This window comes from Solea senegalensis, linkage group LG14, assembly GCF_019176455.1.
Source record: "Solea senegalensis isolate Sse05_10M linkage group LG14, IFAPA_SoseM_1, whole genome shotgun sequence".
Lineage (NCBI taxonomy): Eukaryota > Metazoa > Chordata > Actinopteri > Pleuronectiformes > Soleidae > Solea > Solea senegalensis.
The window spans coordinates 13691274-13714968 of NC_058034.1; the positions used below are offsets into that span (position 1 = coordinate 13691274).

Below are 23695 nucleotides of genomic sequence, written 5' to 3' on the forward strand. Positions count from 1 at the left end.
TGAAGCTCGCCCGGCGTCGTCATTATTTACGACACTCGCCTCAGCTTTCTGGCATACAATGCATCCCCAAACCATTTGGTTGCTAGGTGTTTTAGCGTCCTGTCTGTGTACGGTTGCTAGTTAATGGCTAGTCGCCTTTTTCAGTGAAGCTCGTAAACCTGGGCGGAAATGGAACGTATCGGTATCAACTGCTGATGAACGCGCTGGAATCACATAAATCAACAATTAAAGGATATGCGATTGGGGTGAGGATTACGATTATGTCCGATTAATAGCGACTCTGATTAGCTTGTCTGTAATCAGCCGAATTTGGTTGAATTTGGTCGATGCTGTCGCTAGTTGACTGGGAAATATCACGTTCGACTCAAAAGGAGAACGAGGGTAACTTTTGTGTTTACGTTGTAAGTGTTAGGTGTGTGCTATTTGGTGAAGAACATTACTTATTTTTCATAAGCATTAGTTACTTTTGTTAGTTAAATCCAGACTGTATTACTCTCTGATTTTTCAGGTAAGAAAGTAGATTATATGTAATGCATGGAAATACGGCACAATTCATAAAGAGGTTGATGTAATATATACAAACACCAATAATCACGTAATGTAGAGACATAGATTCAAAATCTGTTGGGCCTTATCAAGTGATCGGCACAACCTAGTTCTCCCTTACTAGCTTCCTTCATTCATATGACGCTTTTTGATTTATCTGCTCCATTACTCTTTACTGGAGGTGATGTCCTTTATTTATTATCCACATGACTACTAACCCTGCCATATGTTGTGGTCTCCTCACAGGCTCTACAGAATGCTCACTGGAGGTACAAGTGATATTTCATGAGAACAGAATTGTTTTCTGTCAGTAGGTGTTTTAAAGGTTTTGGGCACTCACATGAGCTCCAGGGATGCAGCCAAGATGGGTGACATCTTGGCAACGGAAGCTGATCTTCTTGGCATGATTAGGGAGGTAAATAAATAAATGAAAATAATAAAAAAATGTCCATATTCATAAAGCAATGTTCAACAAGCAAACTTGCTGGATACATAATATGCAGTGATGAGAGCTGTGAAGCATACATTTGGGTGATTTGTAACAAGACGTCCATTATGCACTGGTTAAGGTGGAATAAACAAAGCTTGTGTCCATGTTGTGTCTTTTACAGTACCTTAAATTTGAGGAATTTGAAGAGACCATTCACCGTTTTGACAAGGACTGCAAAAGTAAAGGCAAGCTTGTGTCAAAGCCTCAGGGGAGTACTCTCAGAGACTCAAAGACTCGTGTCATTCAGGTAAACGTCACACTTCTTAGGACATGTTGGTCCCTCTGGTTAGTGAGTTATTTGTCAATGTCACATGTAATGCAGTAGAATGTGCTGGAAGATGAAACTGGCATGTTATGCCACTGCTAATTACTTACATGTAGGGGATACAACCTTTATAAAATTATCATCTAACTTTTAATTGAATTGATCAAATTGATTTTAAATTGTGCTTTTTGTGGTGTGTTGTTACTTATTGATCCTAGCTGTAAACATTTCTAGGCCCTTTAAAACATCATCAATTGCATTACATTGCATTACATGTCTTTTAGCAGATGCTTTTATCCAAAGCGACTTACAATAAGTGCATTTCATTTGGGCACAAACAAGAGCTAGAAGTAAGTAAGTGGTTCAAGTATGCCAAACTATAAAGTGCTACTCATAAGTGCGATGTACAAGTAAGTGCTTGTGTCGTCTTAGTCGAGGTAGAGTCGATCATTGTGTCTGTAAATAAAATAATAACAACAAAAACAAACAAAATGTTCTTTGTGTTAGATGACATCTTTCTAGAGTTGTTGTTTTTCCAACTACCATATCATTTGTTTTTAACTCTTTACTTTTCCAGAAAGACCTACTTAGCTCTTTCGATGACGGAGATCACAAGGTGTTCTTTGAATTGTGGACAGAGAACAATATTTCCTTTGAGGTAAAAGACACAGATTCTGAGGTTCAGAGACTTGAGTTCTACCTTCATGTCCATTTCACCATCTACCCGCTGAGGAGGCACCCTGGTAGACATGTATGTAGATCCTACTTGTCTTCTCTTTTGTGCCTTATTGCTTTGTGTGCAATTTTCCACAATGTCCACTAAGCTGTGCTACAGCCTTTTTTTTCCCCAGCAGGGGCTTGTATGTTGTATGGTGATGATGATGCTGTCCCACTGTGCAAGCAGTTTATCTTTTCATTGTGTTGCAGTTGTGTTTATACTCTTATATTGATGATAGCGATGTAGTTATAGTTGCCTTTTACTTAACTGAAATAAACACATTAATTGTCTCCAGGACCAAGCTGAGTTTGAGAAGAGGATTTCCTATTTCAAGCAGTATCTGGAGACTCGAGGAGCAGCACTGAGTCAGACCGCAGAGTTTCTGCCTTACTATGCCTTGCCTTTCATTCCCAACCCCACCGTCCATCCCTCCTTCAAAGACCTTTTCCAGGTGCTCAGCTGATTATAGATTATTAAGTAGATGGTTATTGCCAGCTGGTTGTTATGACATTACGGCTCAGTGCCACCCTCAGTATGAACATAACCCATTTCTTTGTGTGTCATGCATTTATAGGAAACCTGGATACCACATTTGAGGGATAAGCTGGAGCAGTTTCTCTTTGTGACACTGAAGCCAGCTTTCATCCCAAGGTTGCTGAATTTATATGTATCCTTTCTTATGTCAGGCTGGGAAAATCAATGTAGCGTCAGCTTCAGGAAGGGCGAGTTTATCGAGCTTTGTGTCCCTTTTAAAGAGTTGACACTCATTTAACTGGGATCTTGGCAGCAATGTCTTATTAAATTGCCACTTTTTAACCAAACAGAACTGACACCTGTCACAGAGGTGGCTCACAAAACTGAACAACAGTCAGTAAAAGTCAGACGAGGAACTCGGGGATTTAATATAGGCCTATTGCAGAGTGGCTTTCAGCCCCCCTCATGACTGGGCTGCACTTCTCAAAGCCTCAAATGGTCTGCCTGTGAAGCTGCTCTGGACTACAGCTACTATGTGACAACTATGTGCAGCTCATTTTCTATCACACACCCAACAATGCTGCCAGCACCACAATTAGGAGCAACTTCAGGTTAAGTGTCTTGCACAGGGACACGTCGGCATGCAGACTAGTGGATGAAATCCACAACCTTTCATGTGAAAGATAACCTGTTCTTCTACTGATCCACAGCATCTTAATGTCACAAAGGTACCAAAAGGAAATGTGTTCCAGTCAGCTTCCAGTAAAATCAACAGCTTCACTTGCTCATCTACTCATCTACTGAGGGGGTTAGTGTAATATTAGGTCTTGCCATGGCCAAACACTTAAATAACAAGTAAGTGACATAATAGGCGAGAATAAATTTGGTTGCAGGAATGAAACAACCAAATCTGGACAATAGTGTGAATTGTAATAAAATTATTTTACTCTTAAACCCTGCCTCTACTGGCTGACAATCAAAGTGTGACATCTGTACCCACTACACAGTTGTGTTTAGTGGGTTCAGTTTAAGGTTTTTGATCATTTTTACATTATATTATATAAATAAATTACAGTTTTGTTTGCCCAGGGTGTTTTGTTGAGGGTATTGGATTTATAAAGAGAACCTCCCCACTCTGTAAAACGAACAGATGTTGATCCTTTACCAACACTCGATTTCACTTCAGACATAAAGGGATAAGCTAAAACTAAACTATATGTTTCCGTGACGAACTATCCTGTTGTGTAATGTCAAACTCAAACAAGAAGGGCCAACTCAGCGGAGTCTTTTGTTGAGTGTGTGTAGCTTTGGACAAGATGGATAAGGGAACAAATATAAAATGTGTGATTAATGTTCTGTTGAGTTCAAATGTGTATTCTTTGACAGACATCATGCAGAAGGAAGGTGGAAGGAGTGCTAAAGGTAAATATCCCTCTCAAAGATTTACTCTTTGTAGTGTATTTAAATTATTTCATCTGGCACTTCGTCATATTATATGTAGTAATAACTGCGCAATAATTTAATGACAGTTGTTGTTGTGGTCGTTGTTTCATTTTAACCTCAAATCAGAAATCTCAAGAGTGCACCTTCACATTTATGAAAGGATAAAACATCCCCTTGCAAAAAAAAACACATTAAGAACACAAGTGACATGACAAACAGTCGCCCCCAGATCGGTTTACTTTGTGCATCTATTGTGTGACTGATTATTTTATGATTTTTCTGTTGTAAAACAGTAAAGTGGATAATTACTCAGAACAACTTGCACATTATTAGGTGACTCACACACTGTTACGTATGGTTCCAATGTCTTTTCTTTGTGTCATTTGTTCCCGCGACACTTTTGACTGTGTGTGCTTGTGACTTTGAAGAGGCAATGCAGCAGTTACAGCTCCAGCTTGTCGAATCAGACCGGCGTGTCACCAGCTACATGCGTAAGTTCAACAAGATGCAGGCTGACTACCACAACTTGATTGGAATCACGGCTGAGCTGGTCGACTCTTTGGAGGCCACCGTCAGCGGAAAATTGGTAGGTCAGCTTGACTGTGAGGCAAACAAACACACACACACACACATTCTAAAACACAAGCCAACACACACAGAAAGACACACTCACCAACACTAATGAGCTAATGAATCGTATACACACACACACAAACAGTGGACAAACTCATTTGAAGGCTTTGATTATGCTCTTTGTCCCACATGCACAATTTTCACATTGCTGCACATTTTATTCACATCGTGTCTTTATATGACACAGTTGTGCAACACAAATGCCATAAAATGGCAGGTTTGCCTTTCCTTTTCGACTACCCACAAAGCTCAAGAGGCATGCTGCGTGCGTGTTTGCAGATTTCCCCCGAGTACCTGCAGAGCGTGTGTATTCGTCTGTTCAACAACCAGATGAGGCAGAGCGTGGTGCAGAGCACTGACTTCACCAGACCTGGCACTGTGAGTGAGCGCATACAGACACATCTCTTTCCACTTCTGCTTGCCCATACATTGGTAGTGAAACGGCATACAAGACGCGGGGCCCTCAAAGAGACATAGAAGTGAAATCGTTGGATATGTTGTGCCGTGAAAAAGCTTGTCTTTTTGTGCTCTGTATGTGCGGCCGCAAACTTAATATAAAAAGACTGGATCCTGGTTTATGACACACTCACTGGAAAAGATAAAAAATACATACGACACAACTCACAGATACTGTGACATTGCAACATGTTGTTTGACTTTAAACAGGCGTGTTTGTTCTGTGCATGTGAAGCAGCAAACTTGAAACATCACTGTATTTACTCTGTCCGGGAATTAAACTAAGACTGGATCCTGGTATATGACACCCTCGCCGCAAAGTTAAATACGTACGACACAACTCTGGATGCAGGAAATGCCACAGGGTTTGGCGTTCATTAACCACTTTTCAAATGCAACTTTCATTTTAATGATAAGAATTTAAAACAAAAACAAAAAAGATGCTGCTAGTTGGTGTTAAAATGACTGAACAGAATGACTCGCTCAGTCACAATCACACATGCTGTAGTGTACCTTCGTCAAACTCTGCCTTGTGAAATCTGTTTTCTCTTTTTCTGTTTTGAACTGAACAAATTCTTTCTGTGTGTTTGTGTTTCTGCGTGTGTGATGCTTTTGTCCACTAAAGGGATATTACTCTATGAGTCCCTATGACGATGGCTATGTAAGTTTCATATGTTTTCATCTCTACTGTTTTTTTTGTCATCGATCAGGTCGCCACCTCTCTCTCATCTTGCTTGTGCCTCACCGGTGTTTCCTCTCCCTGTCTTTACGTCTGCCTCCCCCTACTGCCCTACACCTACACATCTTTCAGCCTGCCTCATTTTGTCCCCGTCTACCGTCTAGCAATTGGTCTTTTTTTTTTTTTAAGTAAATGGTCTCAGGTTGTTTCCTCCATTGTAGTTTGTTAGCGTTATAAGATTCTGTGACTCTGTGACCCAACAATAAGGCACTTTTTTATCGAAAATCACTTCTTTACATTCAGGCGGTCGAAGAATAGGAAGGATTCAATTACCCTTTTTTTTGAAAAGACACTACACTCTATACATTTGGGATAGTTCTTAAACCATTAACGGCTGGCATTTTTGCATCCGCGTCATTAAATCCAATAATTGGTTTTAATGTTGTGGCTTTCTGGTGAATATCTGTGCCCTGTTTTGTAAGAGTGCATTCTGAACCATCAGTAATGCCATTCAAGTTATTTTGTGGTTTCAGTTACTTGTCGTATCTTAATAGCTTGAATAATCGCCAGAATACACAGATGTGTCAGAACAGTAAAACCAGGTACCGGTTTGAATGGGTTATTATTGGTAAATTGGTAAATATTTGATGTCAACTGTAAATAAGAGCAATCATAGTCCTTAAATTTGCAAACCTTGATTGCCAAGATCCGGTGGCCTAAAAATAAATATTTGTCTTAGCTGCATGAGAATGGACTCATTATCACATCTACTCTGATAAGCAAACATTCCACTAAGGGCTATACAACGTCACATTCAAGCATCATTTGTAATATTAACATAGATGGTGCTGATGTTTTTGTTCTTTTTTTTTTGTTAGTGGAGTTTTCTACCGATACAATAGCATGCATAATAGATGGCATACAGTTGTACCTGTGGCCATAGAGGAGTAAATAGCTAGAAGACAAGCTAAAGAGGTAAACCGTATAAAGGCAGCTTTTATGTAAATTGTGTATTGTTGGTGTATTCAGGTCAAGCCATTGCTTTGTGAAAATGGCCTGCCGAAATCAGATAGTAGATGCGACATAAGATTATATTGTGGTGTAGATTTCTTTTTTTCTGTGTGTGTGTACGTGTAGTGTAATTATTCAATTATTTGGTGCTCTCATTTTCCATAGTAGAATTATGAAAAAAAGCTACCATGGATGCTGTACATAATCAGGCCACTCTCTGTCAAATGTTTTTAAGGGAAATACATGCATATCCCCTTGTTCTTTAGCGCATTCTTTAGGACACCTGGAATGTTTCTTGAGCGGGAAACTTTCAAAAGAATTCAGGTTTCAATGTTCTCCCCCACCTTCTTATTGCCCATTGCACACCAAACAAAAAATGTGGCCCCAACACCTGATACCTTAAGTGACCTAGGCTGCATTTACACTGCTGGTCTTGATGTCCAATTCTGATATGTTGCCTATATCTGATTTTGGTTTTTTTTGGACGACCTGCTTATATTGTGTTTCAAAATTGACCCATATCCGAGAGTGGGCGTGGCAACTTACCTGAAAATGGTTAGAGGCCTAAAATGGAAAGAAATGAAAGTGGTCTAAGTATGGAATTTACAAACACTTAATAAATTTACAAACACTTGCTCCAAATGCTAATACGACATGAAACCTCAGCATGGTTTGGGCCCTCGTCCTCGTTTTTTACAGGTTGTAATAGATAGTGTACACGTGTTTTTCCATCATTCACCTCCATGCTATTTCAAAGGAAGCACAAGTTGCATCGACAGGGGAATATATCTTATCCGTCCACTTACATTGTTGACGCAAATGCACATTTGTAATTCATTCTTTCTTTATGCAAAGAAGGCCTGAATCTGATCTGATGTTATCTGAATCCATGCATTTCTTTTTTCTCTGCTTACACTGTAATGGGTCATATCTGATTTGTGCCACATGGGAGGAGAGGATTTGGGTCACTTGCACTATGCAGTGTAAACGCAGCCATAGACCACTCCCCCCCCGACATTTCGCTGCGGCATAGATTGGATTTGAGGCGTCTCACACACACACACACACACAAACCAGCATTTTATACAATACTTTTCCTTTCATCTCAGAAGACAGCACACTGGCCTACAGTACATGTGAACTGAGTGGTGACAAAGGCTATTTCACACTAACCCGCCCCTCTGTGGTAGATTTTATTTGTTAAATTATCTTCATGTCACTGACTGCATGTGCGATTTTGCCAAACGGTACTACATTGTATGCCCGGGGATTCAGCATGCCATGAACCACAAGCATGACGAATGCATGTCAGAAAAACACTAGTTACTTAATTAGACAGAAGTTAACTTGGTTGATTGTAGATGGAAAACCCAACGCGGTAAGTAGAGCTGCCTTTTGAACAATGATACTACAGGCCTAGTTTGTGCAGTCATGTGGGCTAAAAGGTGAATAAATGTAGCTATAACAAAATACTCCTCTCTCGTAGGCCTCCTCAATGCTCCGAGCATCCATCGCACCACAGTGAGTGTTGAATAAAAAAAACAATGTGTTTTTCTGCGGCTTAGTATTTCACAATTTCCATGATAAAATATTCTTGTTGTTTGTTTTTAAAAAAAAAAAAAAAAAATGTATTAAATAACTCCAGGAGATCCAAGGAGGTGCCAATGCTCCCCTCACTGGACTATGAGAAGCTGAAAAAAGACCTGGTTGAAGGCTCAGACAGACTCAGGTCCCTGCTGCTTCAGGCACTTCGCTGGGTGAGTGTCATGAACCTGTTCCTAGTCATTTACCATGTGTAATGTTCCATCTTGTTTTCCCTCTCATTTCTAGAGCCACTGCTCCTTGCTCCTTCATTTTACAGTCTCTTAGCATTGTACGTCACATTGTGCTTCACTCGTTGTCACGCTTTGTTGCTGAAGTCACCCAACGTCATTTTTTTGGGGGTGATAAAATCTATGGTATGATATTTATACGAAATGTTTAGGCTATGGTCTGAAATCAGCTTGGTATGGAATCCTTTTATCACAGATGTTGTCATTCAAGCATTGCCCACTTCTTAGTGTTTTGTTTGTCAACCTTCTACTATAATATACTATATTAACACTAGTAGTACAACTCTGTTTTGAAAATGTTGGGGAACAATGTGTTTTTTCTTCTGTGGGAAACACAAATTAAAGTGATTTGTTGTTCCGGAGGAGACAAGTGCTCCATTCATAGTCACTTACTATAGTTACACACCACTTCCCTGCTGCTTTGCATGTCCACACTTGACTGATGAGTCTTTTTTCCATGTGTTTTTGTTTTTAGAGACTGACTCGCTCACTGCCTGGTGAGCAGAGAGACACTGTTCTTCAAGCCTATATCAGCAATGATCTGCTGGAGCGCTACAGCACTAAACAGGTGGGACCTAAACACTAATTGTAGTGCATTTAACTCTTTCAAATCTGTTATTAACTATACTGAACAAAAAAGTGCAGTCACATAGTTTTCCATTACCAAATAACCTCTTTGATGAAGACTTCATACTCGTGCAACCATCTGAGCCAAAGTACAAAATAGCATCTTGTCCATTGGCCACACCATCTCATTAATCCCAAGGCTCTAATTTCACTTGGATGTGAGCCCGTGAATTGGTGCATTTGCTTTATTTACACAGACTGCAATGTGGGTGAAGGGCAAAAACAGGAATCGGGACATTGGATCTCCGTTATCACTCATATTCTCTTGGGGTGCTGCCGTGTTACAATGATACTGTATGATTAAACCGTTATATGTATCACTCTAAATATTTCAAAAGGGAATACTGATTTGTTCTTGTAAATGTACCCACATATAGCTGCTGTGTGATCATTTACTATAAATAGGGAGGATAAGCCTTTTGTAATTCTTCACACAAATCTGTAGTTTTACATATTTGCCACAAACTGTTTGGATTTTTATCAGATTGGAGATTTGTTGTGAAATGTTCCCAGCCTCAGGCAGAGTAGTATTCCCGAACAATTTATCCTGTTACTTCAAAAAAAGGTCAGAGTAGGAAACATTATATTCCAATTTCCACCCTTTTTTAGAAGGCTTTTCAAAAGCTGTACAATCACATGTCTTTCTAAATCACTTCATTGTTTTTGTTGTTTTTTTTTCTTTTGTTTTCTTTTCCTCTCACAATGCTTCACCTAGCTTTTAGTGACGGGGTGCCATGTTGAAGATGAACTCTTTTACACAGGAGTAAATGATCCCCAACTCACATGGTCTCTTTTGTCTGCGTACTTGCCAAGGTGTGCACCAAGCTCCCTGAATATGACACTGGAGTCATTTACTGAAGAGTGCCACAATAACAGTGGTCAGGTGTCAGTGTATTGTAATCAAATCACAACATGAATGTTCTGAGGAGAATAGCATATTGACAGTTGAGAGGTTCATTTTTTTTCTTTTTTTATCAGCTGAGTGGATGAAGACTTAGGTAAAATCAGCAGATGTTGAATAAAAAGCAGTTAAGATCAAGATGAATGAGGTTTTTGGGGGCTTTCCCATACCCCAAAATTGAGAGTGTTTTTTTTTGTTTTTTGTTTTTTTTTAATGTTTGACATACATGAATGAAAGTTGGTATACGCGTCAATCATGTCAGGACGGTCCAAAAAGTCAATGACAACTTTGCCGTAAGTCCTACATGAAGGCCGCCATCTTGGGGTGAACTGCGGGGGGGGGGCGATGTTGGCAATTTGGTACCTCTGGTATTCTCTACAAACATCAGACATGATTTCAATCACTCTACATTTTGTGTTTCCACAGGATACTGTTCTTCAGTCAATAAGGTCGGAGAATGAGATTGTCCGGCAGTACATGGCTCGTCTCATCAATGCATTTGCTTCCTTTGCGCTGGGTAAGTGCTCAACTGCCATTAAGTTTGGTGAAGCATTGTAATTTCTTGGTTAGATGAGTCAGTGTCTTAACTGGATGCATTCAAAGACCTGGATAGATTCAAGGAAGAGCCGGTTGACCTGGCTTTTATCATCAAAACCACTAATGATTCTCTGTAACAGCATGTCAGTAACTATTGAGTGCATTTTTATTTAGAAACGGTGCCGTAGAGGCAAATATCATTAGAGCTGAGATTTCTACAGAAAATAGTCGACATTTAGTCAAATTAAAAACTCAGAAGATTTAATGTTTCACTGGATATATCTAGACACATATAAGGACTTCTTGGAAGTACATTCCTTTTCAGTAATAGAAATATCTATTTCACATGACATTGCTGAGTCAGTTTTGAGTTTGTTAAGGAGAAATGATTAACCAAATGTACTGTATTTTATGTTGTCCACTGGCAATTTAGAATGTGAGTAGGTCCTTTCACCTTGTGATATACAGTAAATCTATGTTGTGGTGATTCTTACAGGTCGGGTTTACCTCTCACAAATCCCCAGTCTTCTAAAACTTCTGACAGATACTCTTAGGAAGGAGGAAAAAGACTCCCTCACCAGAGAGAATGTGCTTGTCGCCCTGCAGAAACTCAGCCTCAGGTAAAATCCACCATGATCTATGTGTCCTTAAATCCTTCCCTTTGCACTTTCCTTAGAGGGTGACGAGTCATCACGTTGAGTCTCAGGTACGGAGATGAATGTACTGTAGTTTATTTAGGCTAGATTTAAACACATGATTGAGCTCGTACTTGAAGCTGGTCTGTGGGTAACATAAAAGCACTACCTGGTTCTCTTAGAAAATCTAACATGGTTTTTGAAATCAAACAGCTACATTTCGTCCCGTCGAAGATCATAAATATTTCATATTTTTTAATTTATAATCATGTGTTTGTAGGCGGGACCAGCAGACGGCCATGATAGCAGACGATCTGATCGGCTGGCTGGTGGATGAACTGCAAGACTCGGACTGTCTGACAGACTACACCCTGGAATATTTTGCAGCACTTCTAATGAACCTGTGTCTGCGTACAAAAGGTAAAAGCAGAGATGGAATATTGGCATACCTCAGTCACTCAGTCAGTCAGTTATCTCATCTCACTCCCCACCAGAATGAGTAAATAAATGAATGTTCCAAATGTGTGCAAAATTAATCTTCAGAGTGCATTTAAGACCAGTGTGGAAGAAAATGTGAGCATGTCAATAAACTATTGCTGTCCTTTTTTATTGCCACAAAGACTATCTATCTAATCTCCTTTTGGATTATTTTATTATGGGTTATTTACAGTTTATGAACACTTTGTTTGTATGGGTATACTGGGCTATAGTTGGTACAGCTCGTTACTTACTTAATTACTTTATATTCGAAAATGTTTCTCGATTCAAATCTGACCACTTTACAGGGCATAATGTCAACAAAGATATATTCTGTCCATGTCTATGTTTGCTCTGTTGCCTTTGAGGAAACATCACAGGAAGATAGTGCTTTGCATTTGATTCACATGTGGCTTTACTATTTTTATACACGGAAAGATGAAATGTGAAGGGATAAAGAAAAATATATTAAGCTCCAGGAATTCATGGTTTGTCCTATATTTAAAAAAAAAAAAGACAAACCTTTGTCACTGAATAAGCAGGAAAGAGCTGTTAAATTGAAGTGTGTGTGTGTGTGTGTGTTTGCACAGGAAAAAGGAAGTGTGCAGAGAACGCCAAACATATACTAAAGGTTCTAACTGACCTCCTTGGACATGAGAACCACGAGGTGAAACGCAGAGCTGTCACTGTTTGTACACTTACACATGTTACATTCACAATGTGCATAGCAGACTCACACGCAGAGGGTATACAACACATCATCATCATCATCATCATCAGATCATAAAATATAATGTAAAACGTTGCACCGCTGAGGAATGTTTGCTGCATTTGGCTGCACTGAAATGGGCACATTTGTTATTCTGTTTCCTTGTGTCTGCGTGTTCACACTAGCCGTTACCCACGTCTGTGTCACTGTGCTTCCCTCAGATTCGGCCATATGTGAACGGAGCCCTGTACAGCATCCTGTGTATTCCCTCCGTCAGGCAGGAAGCCAGAGAGATGGTGAGATTAAGACAAATGCCTTCACCTGCTTTGAGGAAATGGCCACAGTGTTGCTCTGAGTTTAGTCTTCTTTCGTGTCACCGCGCGGCCAGTGTCTGAAGGGGAAACGGCAGGTGTTTCACAGTCATGAGAGTGCCTCAAAGATCTTTTTTTTTTTTTTTCATGAACTGACATTTGGAGCTGCAGCAGAGTGTGAATGGGGCTGAACCACCCCGTGTAGCACGTTTTGTGTTACGGAGGAGGCTACAACACGGGTTCAATACATTGTGTTGGCTTAAAATGAGTACATTTGTCCACAGCTTAGTGGTTTTAGTCGCTGATAGCCATTGCATTCTTTCTTTCTCTTTCTCTTTCTCTTCTTCTCTGCTGTAAACCTGCGTGCTTGCATTTGTGTGACATGTGTTTCCCTCATGTGAGCAGAGCTTAGAGGAAATTCTTCGCTGCTACAGCAAAGAGGAAAACCCAGACCTTAACAGACAGATTGAGTTCATTATTAAACAGCTGAACTCAGGTGAGTTCAGTCACATCAAAAATACACATTTATTATTTATGTATAATGTTTGTGTGTGTGTGTGTGTGTAATGACTTTCTACAGAATTGGTAATTGAGCGTTTTGTGCGGCTGCTATTATTTGAGTGCTTTATATGACAGCCAATAGAGGAAATACAAACTGTTTTCATTCCTATAATGACCACTATAAATGAATTGATTCGTTGTGATTTTGTTCCACACAGCTGAAGAAGAGGCACCAGAATCAGACGATGAAGAGGAAGAGGATGACAATGATGTGAGTCCTCCTCTTAACCTGTTGGACACCAATGAAGTCCATGCTTTTAACCTCTTTGGTTCATTTAGTTGTTTCTCATATTAATTTAGCAGCACCACGGGAATGGGTTAATAATAACAAATAAGTCAAAACAGTCAAATTGAGAGAGAAAACAGCACCTGAGGGCAATCATTGCGTGACACCGTGTATGGAGGTGAGTATGTAGATTGTCAAGATAAGCTATATGTGTGTGTGTAAGTTAAAGTGGGAATGGCTTGACCCTCTCAGGATGTCCCAGTGGTATACTGTAGACAGCACTGTTCTGTGGATGACTCATTGTTTCTGCGGGCTCATATTGTTGTTGTTGAGCAAGTCCACTTCACCCTCTCTGACGTTCGAAACAACTCACACTGGTGTTATATGGTGGGAGACCTCTCATAGAGACCTCTCATAGTGTTTCACTGCAAATGACATACTTTTAAGTGACGTGTCATGATTTTTTGTAACAGGAAGATTTAATGGAAACGGATCTCGACAAAGAAGAAGTTCTGCAACCGCAGCCCAGGGAGCTGTCTGGGGAGAGTCTGCTCACCACTGAGTACCTAGGAGTAAGAGAATATAATATATATGTGTATATATACTCTACAGTATATACATAAAGTATGTATGTATGTGTCCAACAATAACTAACAGTAATTGCACTACATTACCTGCTACCTTAGATTTTAGGTCATTGTGCTACTGGAAGTTTATCATTATTATTATTTGATGGGAGAATTCACATTATATCCACCAACACAGATGGACCTCTGTGTTCCATTCGATGAGTGTGTCATATCCTAAGACTTGTTTGTCCTATCCTGAACATCTCCTGGGTGTCACACATCCTTCCTATGACACAAGGCTTGTTTCACATCAGTAATTATTATCACAAATATACCTGTGTCGTTACTGTGTTACTTGATTTTGTGTGGTTACAGATTATGACTAACATGGCAAAAGTGAAGAGGACACAGCCGGGTGTTGATGAGCCCCTACAAAGGCCAGTCACACCGAGTTCTCATCGCAATGTCAATGCAGTGTAAGTAAAACACACACACACAAATACGGGATGACAGTGCCTGGATTAGCATGACATTGCATATCAGCATATCTGTCTGTTATAGTGACAGGAAGTGAACAGAGCATTAGGACGAAGGCGCAAGATGGCCAGACTCTCTCTTGTCAAGGCTTATACTTTAAATATGAAGTTAGTGCTTGACAGTCGTTGAAAAGTAGAACTGATGCCATTATGCCTCACAAAACCTAAATAACATAACTGGATGAATTGTTTACGTGTCATCATGTGCAGGGATTATCAGGTGGGCAGTCAGGGGGGCAGAGAATACCCTCTCAGTCGACCGAAGAGCGAAGAAGGAAGCCTGCCTCCTTCCCGATACAACTTTCGACCGCCTACGCGCTCCGGCAGCTGCCCCAGCACTTCTGACTCTCTGCGTCACACCATCGGTAAGTAGCGTTGTGATATGTGCACTGTGTACATTTTAGTGTGCATACTAGTCTTTGAAAGGATAAAATAATGCTGCAATGAGCCTGTGTGGCTGATTTTTGCAGTCGGACTTCTCATGCTAAATACACTACGCAATGAAAACCATCTGTCAGCAGTAATTATAGCAGGACTTAATTTCCCTTCCACCTGTTGCTTTTTATTTAATTTATTTGATGACATGCCCAGTGTCTCCAAGGACCAGGCAAGCAAGCTCTAGAAACTTCCTCACAGAGCAGAGGGAATAAAGAGACTAACTTATTTTGGCTTTCTATAAAACAAATTTAAGCGTGGCATCAAGTTGTTTCTGATGTTTCTGTTAGTGACGATGACAGTTTTGCTGTGTTGCTATTTGGAAGTTTTTTTGATTTTTGAGGGCCTGCCAGTTTGTTACCAATCCAAAACCAGCGTGGTGGAGCTCTAATGTTTCCATTGTCTCTGTCGCACACAACAACTCAAACATTCAGACTCGGAGTGTGGCCGGTTGTCCCAGGAGTCGGAGTTGGACAGGCTCTACGAGAGGCAAGCGACAAAAGAGCGTTCCCGGGAGGAACACAACGGACACTTTGCCAGGTAAACGCACAAATATGATTGGTCATGAATTTCTGATGGTAAATAAACCTTGAACTTTGATTACTTAAGGCGCTGGTGTATGCGTGTGTGCTCAAATGACTCAATTTGTGAAGTTTACATTAGAAGTAGTCTGCTCTGGTAGCCGAGACATTCATGTGAAACGACAAATTGTTCTGAATATTGTTGTATGTCACAGGTATTGATTTATTTTCACCTTTATCTCAATGCACCTCCATTACGTTTTAGCGTCTATATACCGCGCGACTCCTCCTCCATCACCTGAAGCCTCTATCTGTTTGTAATTTTCTTAATGTTTTAGGTCTTATCTTAAGATGAACCTCTAACCAACCGGACCGGTCTTTGTTACTTCTAATAACAAGAGTATCACTGCAGTGATACTGCAGTGCAGTATTGCATTTTTACTAGCACTGCCAACATATGTGGAAACACCTATGGTGTTTATGGTTATGGTGCAATTTGATGTAGTCCATCCATCTATTTTCAGACAAAGACAAACAGTTAGTCAGGCAGTTTGCATGGACTCTTAAATCCTCCCATTCTGCACCTGTGTACTTGCAAATTAAAGTCAACAACATAACTCAGCCTAGGGTTCCAGCGTGTTTGTGTGTCTGTGTGTGCGGTGAGACCTGGCAAGAGTGTCATTTGACATGGATCGGTGACTCAGCACTGCCAAATTGGTCTGTGAGACTGACATGAGCTCAGACAAGCAGGGCCCCCACAAAGACACCCTTTCAAGGGAACTTCCCCTGACTACTTGAATCATACCAGCAGTACCGAGTCCTAGGAAACCGCTTCACCAATTCCCCACGAACGTAAAACACCTCTACAATACAGCCTGGCTGAGTCTGACCTCAGTAGCCTCAATTCACTCCAGTATGGAGACGAGATTTAAGTGTAAAGCGAGTGATTTCAGGCAACCCTCAGCAATTTGGCAGATATAAAATGGACGGATGTCTATTTTTGCCTCATTCACGTACACAAAATAACACATGGGGGTTGACCAGGCTGTTTTCTATTAAGGCTTTAGAAAGTCCAATCTTGATATGCTTGTTTCTCAGTAAGAGGCTAATAGGGGTGGCGGACAATTTTGCATCATAACATTCACTTTTAGAGCCTGTTTTAAGCCTATAGATTAAGAGTTACTTATTCTGTTGGAATAATGATGACTCATCTCACTTTTATTTACTTCTCCACTGGATGTAGGTTATCTGGCTCCTGAAACAGCCCATGACTGCAGGCAGAAAAGTCATTTAATATTAGTCAACATGATCCTGTATATCAGATTCACACAGACGTGACTACAAATGACCCTGTCTGTGTTTTTGGTCACACAGGAAGGCTTTTTTTGTCCGTGGACTAAAATATGTGTCACTTGCATTAAAACATGTGACTCTGAAGTGACAAAATCCATTTGAATAGAGTCCGTAAAGTTTTACCTCTATGTCTAAAATTGTAGTAGCTTCATAATAGCTTTGTGCATTATTTTACACTTATGCTAAACCTGTAAAGCTGTGGTTGGTAACTGGGGGCCCGCGGGCCAAAACTGGTCCACCGGCATTAATATCTGGCCTGGTAGATATTATCTAAGAATTCAGTGCCTTTTATTCTGTAAAAACGAACTGAGTCAAAGAGCAGTTCTAAGACACGAGTAACAGTCTGTGCATTGCTTAAGTACCTTATCTTGTACACACGGCATTAAAAACACTTTCTCTGACTTTGGGGTCTCCGTAGAAACCAGTAGAACGGATGCTCTCATGTATCCAGCTCCATGGGCTCTGACACACTCTGTAAAATGAGATTTATAGTGGTCTATAGAAATGTGACTATAGTGTCTGTGTAGCTATTGATCAGGTAAAAAGATCAGTCTAAGATCTAAAGGATCCATCTTAAATTGCAATGAATAATATATTAAAAGCATACATCTTCCTTTCCATCTTTTCTCCTGGCAACAGTGGCGGTCACTCCGTCTCTGCGTTTGCATGCCGGCCTAAAATTCCACGTACACCTGACACGGCGGATAGCCAGAGCAGCGCTCGCAAGAGTCAAGACTTGGCGCCTCAGTTTTCCCAGTCAGAGCCACAGCAGAGAAGCCGTCAGGGCTCCGCCGGCTCCACAGCAGGAGGAGAGGGACGCCAAAGTGGAAGTAAGCATAATGTTAAAGGTTGTTGAATGATCACTGGAACACTGCCTGGTATCCACTGTTAGGGACGTTTGGCTTGATATTGTCAGCTGGAAGATAGCCAGTCGGGATTGCTGGGGGTCCATTGTTTGTTTGGAAAGGCAAGTTGACGAGAGAGACTGCCAGTTGTTATTCAAGATGAAACAACCAGTCTGACCAGACTTGAGAAATATTTCTGGAACTGCTTATTAGTGTCCGTCTCGTTTTCCACCGTGGGAATTGAACTTGTCCACCTTCAGTAGGAGTGGGTTGTACAGTGGATAAAATATGACTCCCGCCCCTTTGTCCATCTGCTACTGCTTATTGTAGATCTGTATACCCTTGTTGTCTTGAAACCAACAGTAGATCTATAGGTGGATCTTGCAGTCAAAATCTTGATTGTGTCTTGAGTTACTCAGCATTTTTTAGCTGGAAGTCTGTAACAAAATCTGCCATCGTTTCAAAGCGTTTGTGTCGGTCTTTGTTCACGATATACTCATTTACTCACAGCTGCCTCAGCCAGCTCTCCTTCCTTTTGACAACCTATGCAGGGAGTGTTCATGATTCACACAAATGGATGTGAGACACTACTGTGCAGCATATCAAATGCTCTTCAGGCAGGAGAATGGGCATCTTTTGCTTTGCATGAGCAGATGACTTTATTGTGTGGATCACTGGACTGTGTCAGCTATCTCTTTATTTTTGATCATATATCCTATTTCAGAATAAAAGCAGGGTGTTTTTTTCCTTCTCTAGACACTTTCAGCTTCTCCCTTTAGGGGTCGCCACAGCGGATCTTCTGCCTCCATCTTGCCCCGTCCCCTTGTGTCCTCTCAGCATCTTAAGCTCTTCCACCTCCACTGTCTCCAAGTCATATATAGTCCTGTCCTTCTGTCACACATCAATCATCCCAGACACTTGTCTCTACTCGGCCTTCACTCTCTTCTTCACCTCTTTTGTCCACTGTCCATTGCTTAGGATGGTTGACCCCCCCTAGGTATTTAAAATCATCCACTTTCTCTCCTCCCTGCATCGTCACTCAAACAAAGGTATTCTGTCTGTGCTCTTACTAACCTTTATTCCTCTTCTTTTTTTTTTTAATAACATCATATCCCAAAAAAAAGGGACTCGGAATCTTTTCAAGACACTATTTCAAGTAAATAGAATAAAACCCAGTCTCAGTTTACATTTTAAAAGTTTTTTTAAACGGAGGCTCCCGTCAGACCAACATGACCGCAAGCCCATATTTATTTGCTGTCAACTTCACTTCATGTTAAACATAGAAGTGAAGCTGTCGCAGGGAAAACCATCAGTTGCTCTGGTGCTCTCAGTTGGGCGATAACATCTCCCAATGCTCTCATGCTTCTGAATTGCATTTTCATGAGCAATTACCTCCGGGCTCTTACGCCAGGGTGCTCTTACCAGAAAGCCTGTTATCGGGCCTAATGGTCACTCAAAGCCACCACATCCTCGTCCTGTGTGCATGTTGCTCTTTTGAGGTCTGGCAAGTGTCAAGGATCTATCGATTCCCAAGGAAGTCACTTGATTGTGGCTGCATTTTAAAGGAAACAAGCAGACACACATGGCTTGGCAAACAAAATCAAGGCCAGTTTTACTGTCTGCTTTTATTGCTGAGCTTCCTGATACAGTAGCTTGTGCTTGTAAACCAACCTGACAAAGTAAATCTGCAAGAGAACGTTTCTTCATTTGCTGAAAAGATTTGGATTTGTAAAAAAAAAAAAAAAAAGAGGGAGAGAGAGAGAGAGGGGGAGATCAGCCCTCTGCTGGGATTAGTTTGTCATTGTCAGGAGTACAAACAAGAAAACACCAGGTGTCCCCAAATGGCAGCAAATATTTTCCATTTGAGCGCTTATGATCTAAAGTACATAAACAAGCTGCTGGAAAGTTCGATGTAAATGCATGAACCCATGTTTTTTCTGCACCGCTTATAGAGAGACGGCTCTCTGCACACACTTCCACTGTGTAAGCGCAGGGTTAGTGGTCTGATAGTTACGCTCGATATTACATTCCACTTTCACATGAAGGACGCGGCGTTCAAATAATGTTATATTATTTCTGTTCACGAGGACCAAACAGAGGCTGAATAATGGCTCGAGCTGAGGTTGAACTGCAGCTATCTTGAAAGTGAATTATGACTTGTCACAATTAATTATAGCAGTGTAAATATAAACTGTGCTTTAACATCACGACAAAAGAAACACTCAAGAATCCTTCCTCAGCGTTGTTGGCACAAGAGGACACAATAGCGCTGTCACTGCATGTTTAATTGAATATTTGTGTTAACAGGTGTGTGTCACTGTTTGTCACTATTTGTATTTACGGATGATGTAAGTCAGTATTTGTCCCCGCGGCTTGGAGTGCTTGACATAATTTGGCACTTGGGTGAGAAAAAAAATATGGTAAACCCCGGATCTACTACATCCTCTTTATGACTGTAATTCACGAGCATAAGTGCTGTGACTGTGTGCATATGTGTCGCTGAAAGAAAATCAGATTGTGACAGGTAAGGGAACACACTGAGGAGTGTCCAGCTGTTAAATCTTATTTTTAGTACACCAGTATGCCAGTGTTCTTTTTATTGATACATCTCCGTCTTCTCTTCTCGTTGAAACCAATTTAAATGTCCAAACAACTCATCCCACTTTCCTCCCCTGTCTCCTCCTCCAGGCAGCCAGTCAAAGAGGAGGTGAAGAGGGAGCTGTCACCGTGGAGCAGCGCTATCTCCCCAGTAGCATCAGGCTTCCTGTAACATCATCCCCCCCAGGTTGTGATCAGGGTCAGGGCAACAGAGATGGTCGAAAATCAGTAGTGAGAGGAGGGGGCGGGGGGAGGGGAGGAGTGGGAACAATGTGAAGGATTGTGGCCCTGCATTTTCCTCCCCCCTTTGGCTGTCGCACAGACTTCCTCCCGTAACATAATATGCGGTTTGGTAATAATCACAAGCCCCAGCCGTGAAACATTGTACACCTTGTAGTCTTACAGCTAACCTCTAAATTTCTAAGAAACCGAGGCTGCTGAAGTCGACGGCGTCTTAAAGCGCCACTGTGGAACTTCTGTCACCCCCTTGAGGAATTTAGAGTAATTACCAAAACACTGCTGGTGCCAGTGATCTTGAACCAACCCCCTCCAACTCTGCACTATCCTGTTGCAATAAGCATTCATCCAGTGAAACTGCTGAACGTCTGGAGGGTTTACAACAGCAGAGTCCACTTGTGAAACCTTCGGTTGGCGCTTCTTTCTTGCTGTTCTTGATCTTGCCTCTATGAATCAAATCAAACGGGCACAGCGCACAAGAAAGTTACTAAGAAAGTGAAGCTGGTAGGCAGCTGTAAGAACAAAACATCTGACCCACTCACTCTCCCGCACCAAAGTCCATGGAGAAATTCAGCATTTTAAGGAGAGCGGAGGGAGAGCTACTGCAGGGGGTGAGCAAAGCAAACACATTTCAGCTAATGTCAACATGTTTTTAAGACATTATAGACATTAAGGAGTTTGTAAAATTGGCTCAAATCTGTCATGGTTCTAAAGAGAGCAACCATACCATTCTTTACTCGTTGTAATTGCACGGGTGCCATCAGGGGACACATACAGCGCAGACCCGGTACCAACATCCGTCCTCAGTAATAAATCGTACATGGGATTGTTTGCATTAGGCATGAATATATGTCCTGGATCAGATTGGGCTTCCCTGCCCTTTATTCAAATACACACAGACGTCATGAGCGTCTCCAAGAACAAAACAGTGTTTGTAAAGAGTCGGACTGTACAGACGTCAGACGTGATTAAAGGAAGAGGATGGGAGGGCGCTTTAGTGAATCAAAACTCTACTCGCGCAATGAAATCATTTTTAACCATTAAGAAAACAGAGTCGTAATAGAAATCGGTGTCAATATCGCGGTGGTGGCCGCACACATGAATGTATGTATGAGCGCTGGAATAGTGTAAAACCAAAACTCGTAACTGCTGTAATGTCGGCTGAGGAGACGGAGTCTCAAATCCACCCCGAGGACAGATTACACTTAAACAGGAATGTGGCCACGTGTCCTCAAACCACCTGCAAATGTGGTCTCTGTGATCCGATCACTCATGGTGGATGTTAATACCAGGTCTGTACAACCCATTTTTTTTCCCCACTTGGTCAAATGAAGAATAAACTTAAAAATCCTTATGATGCTGCTGTGTTTGTTTAATTTGACCAGGTTTTTTTTGTCATTTATTACATTTTTTCAGATCTTTTACTCATAGAATTGACAGAATCGCAGTGTAGAGATTTTATTTTCTTTGAAAATCTCAGTCCCATCCTCCACTGTCTGATGATCGAATAACACATCTATCTCTGGAAATGAATGAAAAACCATGTCTTCATGTCTTGTCTCGATTCTACAACTCAACAATCTTACAAATGTCTGCTATGTACAGAATCATGTACACAAATACATGCATATAAATACTTAATAGTAAAATTAGTATAATTATTGATGTACATTACATTGCCATTCTTTCCACGTCCGACAAAACTCGGGGTGTTGTTTCCAGGTGTCCTGATATTTATTTGTTAACATCTACATTTTTGTTGTAGTGCATTTGAAACTGACTTTGATATGTTGTGCTGTATGTGGGTTTTAAATAAATGTGTGACACATGAACCTGTTTTCTGCCGTGCAATCCTGTGTCTAAACTCCCTATATTTATTACGTGCTATACAATTATTGAACTTGTTATCTCTATCTGTTGAAACAGGATCCATGCTACATCCCAGCATTACTGGCAGTCATTTTTTAGGATAAATTGTACTGAGCATGGTCTCCAAATAGATTGAAATCCTATAAGCAAATATGTTGATTCCTAAGGTGTAGCCTCTTGTCCTGAATGGAAAAAAAACAAAAACACAGCAGTGGAAGAGTGGGATGGAAATCCTGAAATTAATGTTTGTTGTGTTTTGTACAAGAAAGTTGAGCTCCACGTTCTGCGTGTTATGCATTAAACAAGCCTGTTCCTTGTGAATGCTTTATGTTTCCATATCCTGGGGCGGATGTTAACAATGTTATTGTTAATAACATGATACAAGACTTCGATGAGGGTGCCATCACACTTTCTGTCAGAGTGAAAGTTTTATGGTGGCTGGCAAATGTCCCCACATTGTTACACACAAATAAAAAAAATCCAACGACTGGAATTTGGAAATGAGTCATCAATGTTTGTGCTCCGTTAGGTGTGAAGCATCCGTGGTTAATAATTAGAAATGAAACAAACACCAGTATACCAGTATTTTCTGGTGTAATGTCCTGTACATGACCAGCACGATTTTGAATTATACAGCATATTCTGTACGTCTTCACTTGTCGTCACCTCCACATTTTATGTCACAAGGAACCACAAAAAAAGCTCCTCTGAACAAGGTGTTATTACCCACGATGACCTATAGCTACAGGTTTAGGTATAGGAATGACTTTCGCGCTTGCTGTGCAGCTCTTAGTAGCCCCACGTTTCCCCCTCCGAGAGATGACATGTTCAGCAATTCATATTGTTGGACGCCGCGAGTGAGAAGCAGCACAATGTGAGGAAACAGGCTGCACATGAAACACTGACGCACTTGTGGCCAGGTGGCCGCGTAACCCCGGGCTTGAGCCACGCTGGTAACTGTCCAGCTGTAACTCCGACAGAGAGGAAGCTCTGCTTTTTATCAAAACAGTGGTGTGGATAAAGACCACGGGATGGGGATCAGACTTAGTCCATGATCACTTCCATGGCCGATCACATTTAAAGGAATACTTCACCGATTTGCATTTAGCTTTGTATTACTAGAATAGGGGTAGTATTTTTGAAAATGTGTGCTTCCCAACCTCAGTTTCCCCTGAGTTGAGAAAGATCCTCTAAGAAATAG

The 23695-nt window shown here is 41.0% G+C and overlaps 1 protein-coding gene across 3 annotated transcripts; it reads left to right on the top strand.

Moving 5' to 3' along the window:
* The first annotated feature begins 57 nt into the window (after positions 1 to 57).
* On the top strand, positions 58 to 22457 carry LOC122780711 (lisH domain-containing protein ARMC9). 3 transcript variants are annotated; one of them, XM_044043894.1, is made up of 26 exons: positions 58 to 245; positions 793 to 961; positions 1158 to 1283; positions 1879 to 2052; positions 2315 to 2470; positions 2594 to 2686; positions 3891 to 3915; positions 4365 to 4522; positions 4849 to 4947; positions 5651 to 5686; positions 8202 to 8236; positions 8361 to 8472; positions 9023 to 9115; positions 10502 to 10592; positions 11109 to 11232; positions 11528 to 11667; positions 12315 to 12391; positions 12655 to 12729; positions 13150 to 13240; positions 13464 to 13516; positions 14005 to 14103; positions 14476 to 14576; positions 14847 to 15001; positions 15506 to 15611; positions 17585 to 17775; positions 20479 to 22457. In XM_044043894.1, the coding sequence occupies exons 2-26, from the start codon at positions 887 to 889 to the stop codon at positions 20499 to 20501; spliced, it is 2508 nt and encodes an 835-aa protein (XP_043899829.1). In that variant the 5' UTR covers positions 58 to 245; positions 793 to 886; the 3' UTR covers positions 20502 to 22457. The 3 variants fall into 3 exon arrangements, with proteins under 3 accessions (XP_043899829.1, XP_043899830.1, XP_043899831.1); XM_044043895.1 differs by having other exon boundaries at positions 861 to 961; XM_044043896.1 differs by lacking the exon at positions 5651 to 5686 and having other exon boundaries at positions 59 to 245.
* The last annotated feature ends 1238 nt before the right edge of the window (positions 22458 to 23695 follow it).